General features: G+C 42.4%; 1 protein-coding gene, 1 long non-coding RNA gene and 1 pseudogene across 2 annotated transcripts; all 3 read left to right on the forward strand.

Moving 5' to 3' along the window:
• Positions 1 to 4183: 4183 nt before the first annotated feature.
• On the forward strand, positions 4184 to 5016 carry LOC115669563 (stigma-specific STIG1-like protein 1). Its single transcript, XM_030590752.2, has one exon. The coding sequence runs from the start codon at positions 4248 to 4250 to the stop codon at positions 4743 to 4745; it is 498 nt and encodes a 165-aa protein (XP_030446612.1). The 5' UTR covers positions 4184 to 4247; the 3' UTR covers positions 4746 to 5016.
• Positions 5017 to 7210: 2194 nt separating this feature from the next.
• On the forward strand, positions 7211 to 13144 carry LOC130139317 (stigma-specific STIG1-like protein 3; annotated as a pseudogene).
• Positions 11440 to 12685, forward strand: LOC130139318 (uncharacterized). Its single transcript, XR_008817558.1, has 2 exons — positions 11440 to 11470; positions 12420 to 12685. It is a non-coding gene; the product is annotated as an uncharacterized LOC130139318 (long non-coding RNA).
• Positions 13145 to 14595: the final 1451 nt, after the last annotated feature.

Raw genomic sequence — 14595 nt, forward strand, 5'->3', positions numbered from 1 at the left:
AGACCATCAAGACGAGATCGAGCCGGAGCCGATGGAATTAGACCCGGAGCAAGATGGAGAAGTGGCGGAGATAGGATCTGATGAGGAGATAGGAACCGAGGATGAGAGAGTAGCCGCAGCAGATATGGAGTCAGAGGAGCAGTCGGATGAATCCTCGGAATCCTCAGATCCTGACTGGAATCCCTAAGAGCACCCTGAGCCACAGCTAGCAGTGGAGGACATGTGACTTTTTGACTATAGTCCTCCTTAAGTAGTCGACCTCACCCTAGCCACTTACCCTTTTGACCCAGTGGCTGTTGACTGTTTGTACTGCTTGCTTTTGTTGTTCGATAAGTATTGTAAAAAGGTTTTCTATAGTAATGTAAGTACGTACATATTTTCTGCTGTGATCGTGTTTATTGCTTGGCTATCTTTGGTTCGTATTTTATAATTGTCAGGGTTGTTTATTTATTCTTCCGCTTGTGCTTTACTCTCTGTTTGGGCGTTGGGTCGGCGACGCTTCCTGGGAGTGTTGCACCATAATCGACCAAGGTAGGGATGTTAGCGCTTCGTGGGGTACGGGGCGTGACAATTACCATATAATGTGTTATTTCGAACGGAGGCGTCGGGCCAGTGTTAGAACCGTAACGCTTGTCCCCCCGGCCTCTTTCTAGATTACTCGGCTTTATGCTATCTGAGATTGCACGAAAAACTCTAATTAATTTTAATGTACGTACGACGTATAAATGAGAAGTTTGCACAGGTTAGTCAATCAAGTATTAGGTTTTCGGGGGAGAGAATGGATCACATAAGAGTCCTAAATTCTAGAACAGAGCCTCCACATTCTAATCAGTGATGCAACTTTTCTTTGGACCTCATGAGAAGACATCATGAGCCAATTTGCTATTAAACTAGGTTTATCCCACGACAAGAATAGGGGATTCGCAAGGAATACCTTCTTTGTGGCCTAGCTTGAAAATAAAAATGCATCGGGTAGGAACCGAACCGAACCTCGAAACCCAGATTTCTCAATGTGGAAGATCCTAATTATTTTACCACTCGATCAAGCCTTTATAGCTCCGCCTAGGGCAACATAGCAGCTCGACAAGAAAAGATTGTCAATGAAGAACGAAGAGTAAAGCTCGACAAATAAACCATGATGGATTACTAATTAGGTGTGTTTGGAAAGCTTAAGTCCAAGCGTCTGGTTCAGACTAATTAGATATGTTTGGAAAGCTCTAGATGAGTGCGACCCAATTTTACCCTTTGATTGAACTTTTAATAAAGTAATATTTCGATCAATATTGGTCAAACCTTAAGTAGAAAATTAGATGTCTATAGCTACCCCTCTTCGTGGTAATGCTCGATGACAGTTTCACCAGAAAGAAGTTTCCTAATTTAGGGCCAAATATCATGAGAGTTTCAATATTGTGGCCTCACATCTCGTTCTGATATATAAACTCAATGCAAGGCCAATGTACATATATGCCGTCACTATCTAATGGATTAGGTTGTTGCTTGAAAACCTCTTAACACCTACAAAACGTTCCAGTCATTACCACCTCATCCAACAAATCATGTGAGCTAAATTCACATTAATCGAGTGCAGGCAATACCAGTATCACATGAATTGGTCAATGTCATTTAAGTCATTGGGTTGATCTGGTTATGTGTTACAAATCATGAGAAAATCTGAACCGCAAGACTCGGTTTGTGGACGTGAGTTTAGGCATCAAACTCAAACGTAGGTTTTTTCCTCTTATTCATTCTTTAAAAGCAAAAGTCAATCGGTTTTGATGGTTGACTTCATGCAATTGCGAGCACCATGTTGCTGGGGCAGGATGCGCTTGTGGACAGAATTCGAGCCCTATTTGATAAAGAAAAACCTTTAAAAACAACTCATTAATATGAGATCCACAAGGTCACACGAACACGTTCTGTAGCTTTCTGTTTGACTTATCGCATTCTAAAACTGGAGAATATCACAGTACTCTTAAGGTTGCTGCAATGTCTCTGACCTGTCAATGTACCTATTAGTCAACATTAAACCCTTAAAATATTTCTTACGTTATTTCTTAATGGGAAGTCAAAAACCAAGACAAGAAAAACTCAACACACGAGTTCGTGTTCAAACCTCGACGTGCTTCTGTACCGGTTTTGAATATTTATGATTATTTTCAGAACCTTCTTCATCATTTTCGTTTTCATTTCTCTGTGGAAATCAGAAACTGCATTGAACATGCAGTCGGTGGCTTCATGGAGAATAGCTGGCATTCTCCTATACATCCACAATTTACGCTGCTTGTCGAAGTCTCATTTGTTTCAAATCGCAACTGATTTGCATGGCCAAAGAGTCTTGGTTTGATTAATTACATCCATTAACTTTTTTTTTTGGAGCTAACTCCAGAGAATCAATATAAGTTTTGACTGAGACCGTCAAAGAAAGTACCTAAAATTAGATATTTGTGTTTAATGCAAGAATATTTCAATTTTAAAATCTTTTTCGCCAGACATTTTTTTTAAGTTAGGTAGTGTCTTGGGTTAATTTTTGTGCACAACACTAATGATAATTCGATTTATTAGGCTTGAAGCTCTCCAAGAAGTATTTCTGGCATTTCCATGAAAAATGGAAATTACTATTTATAATTTGGGGTGTTTAGCATTAAATAAAAATGCATATTGTAAATTGCTATAAGTACTAAAATATAATCCTAAAAGTTAAAACCAAAATCGATTGTAATATGCACTAAAGAACCTCTTGGGTCTGATGGAAGGCAGGCCATACATATTCGGAGAATAATGGTTGTGCAAGGAATTGCTTTCATGTGGTGTAATTCAAGAGACTGCACCGGTTTTGAATCATAATTTGAAAATGCATGCTTCTTGAGATACAAAGTCCCAAGCATTTAAATGTTTTATTTGGATCAATACAAAAATAAAGGAACTTCTTCGATTAAAAGTAGATTGATCAATGCTTGGAGAAGGTCTTAATTTGCAATAACCTCATGGTGTCTTTAAATAAATTTTGGGCCTGTTTGATAACCCAATTAAGTGCTGAAATGAAAAAATTCAGCCTTAGTGAGATTAAGTTTTTTTAGATAACTACAACTAACATTTAGTTAAAAGATTCAATTAAGTCCAAAAATCACTATATTAAGTAAGAAAGGAAGGGGTTACTAAATTCATTTAGTAGAAAAAGTAATTGATGCCAATTAGAATCTTGACAATCATGTTGCTAAAACCTTCCAATAATAGTAAAAATTCCATGCATGGTAAGAAACTAATAATATTCGATGATCATCTTGCCTCACGGATGAGGAGTGCCGGGAGGTGTTAGTTCGATCCCACCTTTGAGTGCCGAGTTTGAATCCTCTCGCACGTACCTAGTTCGGACTTAGCTGGTGCTAGGAGTGGGCAATTGTGGATCGAGAATTCAATGTTAGGGGCCGAGACACAATTTTTATAAAGCTTTTCAAACTTTCGTCCCTAAAATTACAGGAAATTTTTTGCCACCACCAGCCCCTAGGTCCTCCCATATGGGTGGATACATCCTGATTTCCCGTGAGGGGTTTACTAGCCCAAAACCGACGTAAGCAAGGATTTCCCCCTCACATTATTGAAGGTGTATACGTCCGTATGCAGTATACATAAATATAACCAAGGGGAAAGTCCAACACCATGTTCCGCCAATGTGATTATGCAATAGTATTAGCAAGGAACGTGTGTCTTAAATCAATTTCCTGGAATTAGTATTTCGCTAATTTGATGAACTTCATCACTTCCCTTTCGCAGATTTGATGTTCAACTTGTTTTATACATGGCACTGAAAGTCAAGGTTGACCTAATTGTCAAACAAAGGGGCGTGTCATTTTGTAGGTACAATAACGCATAAGATCATTCTTCATCCAAACCTGTGAGTTTGGTTTTCTTGGTTAGTTTATTAAAAGCCTAACTCCGCTTACTTTTGAGCTTCTTTGGCCATTAGAAAATTAGACCACATTCCACTCCACCTAATCAACGATGTATTGTCTTATCGAATGAGCCATGCATTGTCTTCACTCAGCATGAATGATCTCTCTTGTATAAATATACCCATTGTGTTTCCATTCCTCTCCATCAATAACATCTCTCTCTCTCTCTCTCTCTCTCTCTCTCTCTCTCTCTCTCTCTCTCTCTCTCTCTCTCTCTCTCTCTCTCTCTCTCTCTCTCTCTCTCTCTCTCTCTCTCTCTCTCTCTCTCTCTCTCTCTCTCTCAGGAACACACAAAAGATGAAGTATTTTAGGAAATTATTTCTCATGGTATTGCTCATTGCACTAGTGGCATACAATGCTGCATCTACATTATTCGAATCATCTTCACAAGAAGGAGGCTCGTACCTTAATTATGGGGAAGAAGATGATGTTTCGGGCGAGACACACGATTCGTCCTCCCTCGAAACCCTGGACCCAGCGACTTCTCTCCGAGGCACAGGCCGGTTCCTCGCGCAGGCCACTAGCTCGAGGGCCGCGTTGACGTGCAACAAATACCCGAGGATCTGCCGGGCCAAGGGAAGCCCCGGACCAGACTGTTGCAAAAAGAAGTGTGTGAACGTGAGCACCGATAGGCTGAACTGCGGGATGTGCGGGCACAAATGCAAGTACTCGGAGATATGTTGCAAAGGTCAGTGTGTGAGCCCCATGTTTGACAAGAAGCATTGTGGGGGTTGTAACAACAAGTGCAAGAGGAAGGGATCTTCTTGTGTTTATGGGATGTGTAGCTATGCATGAATATGAAGGGGTGTGAAGATTTGGAGTCAAAGGGTCTGAAGCAAATTGTGCAGTTATCATCGTATTAAGCGAATTTGTTGGTAACTGGGTACATTTGTAGATGAGGTAATATGTAGAAAGTCTTGATTTGTTTTTATGTGACTAAAGGAAATGAAGGCAAGGCCAGCAACATCGCGGTTGATTGGACTTTGCCCCCAATATTGTAATTGTTCAAGCTAGTTTAAATGTAATAAGAGTGGTATTATCATTTTTTTAGTGATCGGGATTAAGGTAGGGCACAAGACCGATCTCCAGTTCAAGTGTTTTAAGAGAGTTATTGCAAATCTTGGGCACATATTATGTGATTGATGCCATCTCTTCAAAGGAGAAGGTATTAAGTGACTATCATATATCATTATATCCAAAATAGAATACTTATATGTCAACGTTACGTACTTTATCAGTATGACCTATAGTTTCCTTTATGCCTCTCCAACAAGGACCTTAACGGTGATTACATGATGGAGGGTTGTTCTAGGATTGCTTTGCTATCGACAACCCTCATTCAATGGCGGTGACACCTCCCCAGATACAGAGCGGATCTCATCACTCACATCAAGAAGAGCACTGTCTAGATCTCGGCAGTGAGATCTCAAAGCGTGAGATCTCAGAGAGAGAGAGAGAGAGAGAGAGAGAGAGAGAGAGAGAGAGAGAGAGAGAGAGAGAGAGAGAGAGAGAGAGAGAGAGAGAGAGAGAGAGAGAGGGAGGGGACAATGGTGGTAGTGACGACTGCAACGGGCATGTCTGAACGACATGCTGAACAATGAGACAGTGGTGGGGAGTGACTGGCAACTTGGTCCGATCAAATTTTGTCTCGATTATCAATTTTCTCCAATATATGGTGATTCCAAGACTACAAATCGTGTCGACTTTCCTCTCTAAATTGAAAAGACTGCAACAAAACTAAAAAAACTTGGGACTGTAGGCCAGTCTTGCTCACATGCCAACAAAATTCAGTATTATATTGTCTTTAAGTTCGGAGCAGACATAGAAGTTGTTCTGTATTCTCTTAGCGTATATATTATCCTTTTGAAGTCCCTCTTGTCAAATTTGACAACGCTCATTGTTTTGGCCTGATTAGGGTTTTTCTTCTTTCTTTTTCGGCCTGAAATGGTCGGTGCTTGTTCTCCTGAAAAGCTTGGATCAACAAAGAAATTGATTGGAGAAGAGCACTTTATTTGGGCCTTTGCTCAAAGCCTTCATCTGGCAGTTCTATAACTCCGGCTGAGCAAGCATATCAATCTGAAGCAAACACAAGACCATACACAATGCACCCACAGGCCCAACCTGACAATAGTAAAAATTCCACTTGGTAAAAAACTAATGATATTCGATGATCATCTTGCCTCACGGATGAGGAGTGCCAGGAGGTGTTAGTTCGATCCCACCTTTGAGTGCCGAGTTTGAATCTTCTCGCACGCACTTAGTTCGGACTTAGCTGGTGCTAGGGGTGGGCAATAGTGGATCGAGATTTCAAGATTAGGGCCTGACGTATAGTTTTTGAAAAATTTATCCTTAAAATTATAGGAAAATTTTTTGACCTGGGGGAGCAAGGGCCACCCCGGCCGCATAGGTCCGCCCATATGGGTGGGGAACCTCCTGATGTCCCATGAGGGGTTTACTAGCCCATGATTTGCATAAGCAAGAATGGCCTCTCACATTAATAAAAGAACTCTAATTTATAGATAGTGTTGTTCTATCGTGAGAAAGCACAAGATACCAAGACCATAAATTACTTTGCTCAATTGATGTATATATATGTGTGTATGGGTCCTGAGTATGGCCTAAAACTGTTTTATCTGAACTCTATGACGTTAAACTTCTGGGGGTATTCCCTAGGGTGAGAGAAGAAAAACTATCTCCTAATGAGGGGGGCAGGGCATGCGGGCACCGGCACGTTAAAATAAGGAATGGATTTGTGCAACCTGCCATCAGCATGCTAGCGGACAGGCGGCAGAAACCCTGTCAGCCTCTCTTTCGCAAATATCATGTTCAACCTGATTTACACATCGCATTGAAAGTCAAGGTTGACCTAATCGTCATACAAAGGGGGCGTGTCATTTTGTAGATATAGATATCGTACAAGATTGTTCTTCGTTCAAACTTGTGAGTTTGGTTTTCTTGTTTAGTTTATCAAAAGCCTAACAAAGCTTACTTTTGAGCTTGTTTGGCCATTGAAAATTTAGACAACATTCCCCTCCACCTCATCGACGATGTATCGTCTTATCGAACGAGCCATTCATTGTCCTCACTCACCGAGAATGATCTCTCTTGTACAAATATCCCCATTGTGTTTCATTCCTCTCCATCAATACCATCTCTCTCTCTCTCTCTCTCTCTCTCTCTCTCTCTCTCTCTCTCTCTCTCTCTCTCTCTCTCTCTCTCTCTCTCTCTCTCTCTCTCTCTCTCTCAAGAACACACAAAAGATGAAGTATCTAAGGGAATTATTTCTCATGGTATTGCTCATTGCAATTGTGGCATTCGATGCTTCATCTGCATTATCATCATCTTCACAAGGAGGCTCTTACATTAATTATGAGGATGACAGAAAATGTAAAATGTAGAGATTGGAAAATTGTTTTCTTGTATTCCATCTTCTGTACATGTACATACTGATATTTATAATACAAAAGGGAATCAAAGAAAGAATAATCATGATACAATTTCCTATAATATCTCGATTGACTAAATCAATTAGTCCTCAGTCTATGTAATTAGAATCGGAATCTCGAGACAAATCATATATTTCTCCAACACTCCCCCTCAAGCTGGCGGCTTATATATATCAAAGACGCCAAGCTTGCTTAATAGATATGCATGTTGTCTCTTGCACAAAGGCTTAGTGAATATGTCGGCAGGCTGCTCTTCAGTTCCAATTCCTCAAGTTGCAACAATTCCTTCTTGAATTTTTTCTCGAGTGAAATGACAATCAACTTCTATATGTTTAGTCCTTTCATGAAAAACTGAATTTGCTGCTAATTTGAGAGCTGCATCATTATCACAAAACAGTTCACTTGCTCCATCAATTTGTACTCCAAGATCCAACAGTAGACCTCGTATCCAAACTATCTCACAAATAGTCTTTGCCATAGCTCGGTATTCTGATTCAGCTGATGATAAAGAAACAGTCGATTGTTTCTTTGTTTTCCATGAGATTAGAGATCTTCCTAATTTGATGCAAAAACCTGTGATAGATCTTCTGGTCATTGGGCAAGTCGCATAATCTGTATCGCAATAAGCCACCATTTTCATGTTGCAATCACGAGATAATAGGATTCCAAGTCCTGGGCATCCTTTCAAGTACTTTACGACTTTTAGTGCTGCATTCATGTGAGACTGCTTTGGATTATGCATAAATTGGCTGAGTATCTGTACTGCATAACATATATCAGGCCTCGTCATAGTGAGATAAATCAGCTTTCCCACAAGTCGCTGATATCCTGATGGATCCCTAAGCAATGGGTCTTCATTAGGTGATGATGAACTCTTATCATATTCAAGCGTTGTGAGCTTGATATTTTGTTCAACGGGAATAGTGGCCGGTTTACTTCCTGATAATCCTGCTTCTGAAATGATTTCCAAGATAAATTTTCGCTGACTAAGACATATTCCCTTCTCGGATCTGGCTATCTCAATACCAAGAAAATATTTGGGAGGTCCCAAATCTTTGATATGGAAGGTAGAGCGTAAATAATCCTTGAATTTTCTAACAGCAGAATCATCATTTCCCATAATGAGTATATCATCAACGTATATCAACAAATAAATTGATGAAGTACCTTTGGTCCATGTGAATAAGGCATAATCATGCTTGGAATGCTTGAAACCCGCATTTGTAAGTGCAGTGGTAAATTTGGCGTACCACTGTCGAGAAGCCTGTTTGAGTCCATACAGGGATTTACGAAGACGACATACCTGAGACTCCCCCTGTCTACGTAAACCCTGTGGAAGTTCCATGTATATTTCTTCATCCAGATCACCATGAAGAAAAGCATTATGGACATCCATCTGATGTAATTCCCAATTACGGAATGCAGCAACTGATAAGAAGGAACGGACAGTTACCTCTTTTGCAACTGGAGAAAAGGTTTCATGATAATCAAAACCTTCTCGTTGCGTAAATCCTTTAGCAACTAGCCGAGCCTTGTAGCGTTCAATTGAACCATCTGCCTTGTATTTGATTTTATATATCCATTTGCAGCCAATCGACTTTCTATGTGAAGGCAGGGGAACGATGTCCCAAGTATGATTATCCATTAAAGCTCTCAACTCGGCTTCCATGGCCTGTTGCCATTGTGGATTACATATTGCTTCTTCATAAGATGAAGGTTCCTGTTCCTCAGATATACGACTAATACAGCACATGTGCTCTTCCGACAGTCGATTAAAAGAGACATAAGAAGATATAGGATATTGTGTACCTGGTGAGTCCAGCGTGGAGCATATGTAATCTTTTGTCCATGTAGGTGGACGAACTTGACGTCTAGAACGTCGGGGTGGTTCTGCAATGTTCTGTTCTGATGGAGATGGTTGATCAATATGCTGCTGTGGAGATGGAATTGATAAATTATTCTCCTCGTTGTATGGTACGAATGAATCTTCTGTCTGATTTGAGTATTTAGGAGCTGCTGTTGTTTGATCCGAGGAGACAAAAAAATATGGAGAAGTTATAGACAAGTCTTCTTCTGATAGGAATTGATGACGCTTTGATTCTGATATATCTGTTTGAGAAGAATATATCGATTCCTGGAATGGGAATATATCTTCATGAAAAATAACGTCTCTGCTAATAAAAAACTTGCCTGTAGATATTTCCATAATCCTGTAACCTTTTTGGAGGAGAGAATATCCCAAGAATACACATCGTAAGGCACGAGGATCCATTTTGTCTCGAGGACCCACATTTGTTGCATAACATAAGCAGCCAAAAACTCTCAAATGTCCAATTTCTGGTTGTTTGCCGAAAAGCATTTCAAAAGGAGATCGACCTTCAAGAATTCTAGTTGGCATGCGATTAATCAAATAAGCCGCCGTGACCACACAATCTCCCCAAAAAGTCTCAGGGATAGAGGCTTGGTATTTGAGAGCTCGAGCTACCTCTAAGAGATGACGATGTTTTCGCTCTACGACCCCATTTTGTTGAGGAGTATAAGTGCAAGAGGTTTCATGAATTATCCCATGAGAAGCTAGGAAAGATTTGCATTCTGTAGTGAAAAACTCGCGTCCATTGTCTGTGCGAATTTTACTGACAGTTTTGTCGAATTGATTTTTGATCAGTGAAAAGAAATTCGACAGATTAGAGAATGTTTGACTCTTGGATTGCATGAGAAAAACCCAAGTGGCGCGAGTGTAATCATCTACAATTGTTAGAAAAAATCGAGACCCATCATGATGTGGAGTATGATATGGACCCCAGATATCTAGATGAAGCAGAGAAAATGCACTAGTAGCTCGAGATGTGCTTGTCGGGAATGGTGCTCGTGTTTGTTTTGCCAAAGGACAAATTGGACAATTTGGATATGGAAAACGAGCACTATGACCCAAACGTTGATGAGAAAGGAAATTTTTATTGCTGGTGGTGGCATTACATGAAATGCTTTTATTGAATAACGACATATCGAAATCCCTTGGAAAGCTGATCCAAAAATATAGCCCTTGTGTAACATTACCCAAGCCCATCACTTTGCCAGTCGAATGGTCCTGAAAGAAACATTTTTCGGAATTGAATATGACTTGGCAAAAGTTGTCTTCACAGATCTTAGAAACTGATATAAGATTGAATTCAAATTCAGGAATGTAAAGGACATTTTTAAGGGTAATGTTTGGACTAAGATGGACTGTTCCAATTTTGGTAACATAAGTGAGAGTACCATTGGGAAGACGAACAGATGCATTGGGATGGATTTTGTGGTGGTCAGAAAAAATTTTCTCATCACATATTATGTGGTCACTAGCGCCTGAGTCGATAATCCATGTATCAACTGAAATATTATCATTCCTGGGAAAAGAAGTACCTGAAAAACCCGCAGCTTTGTCTGTAGCCCTTAATTGATTCAATGCCTTCATAATATGTTGATATTGATCAGTAGTAATTGTCTGATTTGTCCTTTCAGTCCCTTGTGCCAAAACCTGATAAGCGGAAAAATCTTTCTCCTTTTTTTCTTTATCACCCGGTTTTCCATGCAACTTCCAGCAGGTATCAATAGTGTGATGTGGGCGCTTGCAATATTCACAATATTTATTTTTATTTTTAAAATTCTGCCCATTACCTCTGGCTGACGTGGCGCTCCGTGGACCTCCGGATGATTTAAAATTTGGGGCTGATGTGGCTTGATGGGAATTGCTTGATCCGCCCATATGATTAATGAGATAAGAACCGTCCGATCCCTTCTTATAATCTGGGCCGTCCATCTTCAAAAACCTAGAATTGGGGTCTTCTTCTTCTTCCCAGCGAGATTCACTTCTCGCGTTTGGCCCAGACAAAGTTGGAGCTCGCCGCGGCGGCGACAAACCCCGAGCGCTGGACGTTCGCTGTGATGGTCTTACCGGAGCAGCAAGCGTCACGCTCTCTCCGATTTTCACATACTCCGCCGTGGCCAGTCGGTGGTTCTCTTCCTGTACAGCCAATTGATAGATCCGGCCAAGAGGAGGGACGGGATCCATGGCTAAAATCTGCGATCGAAACGGTGAGTAACTCTCATTTAGAATCAACAGAAAGCGAGTCACCTTCTCCCTTTCTCGAATTTTTTTATACTGTTCGAGTGTTGTTTCTGGTCCTTGAAGCTCCTCCTCAGCCGCCTCGAGCTCATTCCACAAAGCTGAGAGTCGATTGAAACAAGCGGTAACTGAGAGGTTCCCTTGCTTCAACTCCGACAGGGCTTGTGTGAGTGAGAAATGCTTCGCTCGGTCCATTTTTCCGAACATTTCGCGTATGCTTTCCCATAATTTTTTTGAATCTTCGGTTGGTGGAAGACCGGCGGCGACATCAGGGGCTATGCAGTTCCCGATCCAAGTGCGAACGAGTTGGTTGCATTTGCGCCAACATCGTTGAAGCCGGTCGTCGGTCGGATAGGGCACGGTTCCATCAAGGAATCCGTCCTTGTCCTTGGTCACGAGCGCTCGCCGGAAATCTCGAGCCCATGCATTGTAGTTGTCGGGGCCGGTGAGTTGTAAGTTGATAAGCCGGAGTTCCGGTCCATCGGCCGGCGATGTGTAAAGTGCGTCGCCGGGCTCCAGCCGGCCGTTGACGGCTGGGACAGGATACGGGTAGAAACCGGGTTGCAATCCCGGGTAGGGATTCATCCCTTGACCCGGTGCACTCGGGTCGGCTCGGTGATTCGAAGGTGGCCATCCGAGCCCATTGAGTTGAGGTCCCGGTTCCGAATTTGCGTCCTCTGCAAGTGGACCGTGTTGGCCAAATTGCTGATTGACTGCCCATTGACTCTGAACTGGAATCCATTGTATCGGTGGCCACTGGACTTGACTGGGTGTTGGTGTCGGAGGAAGCTGTGTTGGTGCCGGAGGATCAATCGGGGGATGTTGTGCAGAATCCCGTTCACCATGAGTCGGATCCATTTGATCTGAAGACTGATTCTGTGATGAGTTATCGGATGATTCTTCCATTATGTTGTGCAGATATTTGAATTCCTACCCGGAGTGCTAATTCGTTTTGCCGGATGAAATTTGCAACAACGAAATTAGAAGGCTACCGGGGGCAATTTGGAAGAATGATGCGGAAGCTAGCTTAGAACCGAAAGCTCTGATACCATGACAGAAAATGTAAAATGTAGAGATTGGAAAATTGTTTTCTTGTATTCCATCTTCTGTACATGTACATACTGATATTTATAATACAAAAGGGAATCAAAGAAAGAATAATCATGATACAATTTCCTATAATATCTCGATTGACTAAATCAATTAGTCCTCAGTCTATGTAATTAGAATCGGAATCTCGAGACAAATCATATATTTCTCCAACAGAGGATGAAGACGATGTTTCGGGCGAGACCCGCGATTTGTCTTCCCTCGAAACCCTGGACCCAGCCACTTCTCTCCGAGGCATAGGCCAGTTCCTTGCACAGGCCCCTAGCTCAAGGACCGTGTTGACGTGCAACAACTACCCGAGGATCTGCCAGGCCAAGGGAAGCCCCGGGCCGGACTGTTGCAACAAGAAGTGTGTGAACGCAAGCACCGATTGGCTGAACTGCGGGATGTGCGGGCACAAGTGCAACTTCTTGGAGATATGCTGCGCAGGTCAGTGTGTGAACCCCATGTTTGACGAGAAGCATTGTGGGGGTTGCAACGAATGCAAAATGAAGGGATCTTCTTGTGTTTATGGGATGTGTAGCTATGCATGAATTTGAAGGGGTTTGAAGATTTGGAGTCGAATGGTCTGAAGCAAATTGTGTAGTTATCGCCATATTAAGGGTGCGTTTGGGGATGGCTTTCCCAAGCCACTTTGGACATCCAAAGTGGCTTAGCTTTTTCGGCATGCAACACTCCCAAATAAGTAAAAAAAATTTCTTCCAAAACTATCCTTATCTATTTTTTGATTTTCCGGTTTTGCCCTCGTTTATCACTATTCATCGTCTTCTCCACTTAGCTCGGATGCGTGGCTATGAGGGGACAGCGACGGGCCGGAAAGGGGCCGACGTGGTCGCACAACCCAGCAACCGTCACCTGGGGTCACACGACCACCGCGACCGGCCACGCGACCCAGGCGAGGGCCGCCTGAGGTCGTGCGACCTAGACGGCCTTCGCCGGGAACTCGCACGACCTTGGGGAGGCGCTGCGTGAATCAAGTGAGGGCCGGCTGAGGTCGTGCTACCCAGATGACCCTCAAGGGCCGTCGACAACCCATATTTGGCGTCACGCGGCCGTCATCTGAGGCCGAATGACCTCAGGTAGCCCTGGTGACCATTGACGAGTGCCGCCTCGCTTGGGTTTCGCGATCCCCGTGAAACCCAGGCAAGGCTCATGAAACCCGGGCGAGGCTCGTGAAACCCTGGCGAGGCGGCCCTCGTCGGTAGTTGCCGGGGCTGCCTAAGGTCGTTCAGCCTCAGGCAACGACCGCGCTGTGCCAAATCTGGGTCGCTGGCGGCCCTCACCTGGGTTTCGCGACACTCGTCGGGGGTCGTTCGACCCCAAGCAGCCTTCATCGATGGTCGCCGGGGGCTGTCTGAGGTCATTCGACCTCAGATGATGGTCACCGGCGCCAAATCTGGGTCGCCGGCGGCTGCTTGCCCTTCGCCGGCTCTGGCAAAGGGTTTGAACTTTTCTTCATTAAAAAATAAAAAAAGTGCCTTACAAGAATAATTTTTCCAAATGCTATTTTATCCAAAGTTGCTTTGCAATAGACTTTTAAGTTACATCTTACCAAACACAATTTGCATTTTGGAAAACTCCTTCAACTTAAAGTCCTTTGCATTTTTCAAAAGACTTTCCCCCAAAGTGTTCCCAAACACAGCCTAAGTGAATTTGTCGGTAACTTTGTCATTTGTAGATGAGGTGATATGGAGAAAGTCTTGATTTGTTTTTATGTGACTGAAGGTAATAAAGGCAAGGCCAACATCATCGTCGTTGATTGGACTTTGCCCCCAAATTTGTAATTGTTCAAGCTAGTTTAAAGTAATAAGAGTGGTTTTATTATTTTTTAATAATCGGGATTAAGGTAGGGCACAAGATCGATCTCCAATTTAAGTATTTTAAGATAAGTATTGTCAATCTTGTGAACATGTTGCGTAATTGATGCCATCTCTTAAAAGGAGAAAATATTGTGCGAGTATATCATTTATAATTTTACCCCGAA

The sequence above is a fragment of the Syzygium oleosum genome, unplaced genomic scaffold (assembly GCF_021117445.2).
Source record: "Syzygium oleosum isolate NSW1041296 unplaced genomic scaffold, Sole_v2.1 Sole_v2.11, whole genome shotgun sequence".
NCBI classification, from domain to species: Eukaryota; Viridiplantae; Streptophyta; class Magnoliopsida; order Myrtales; family Myrtaceae; genus Syzygium; species Syzygium oleosum.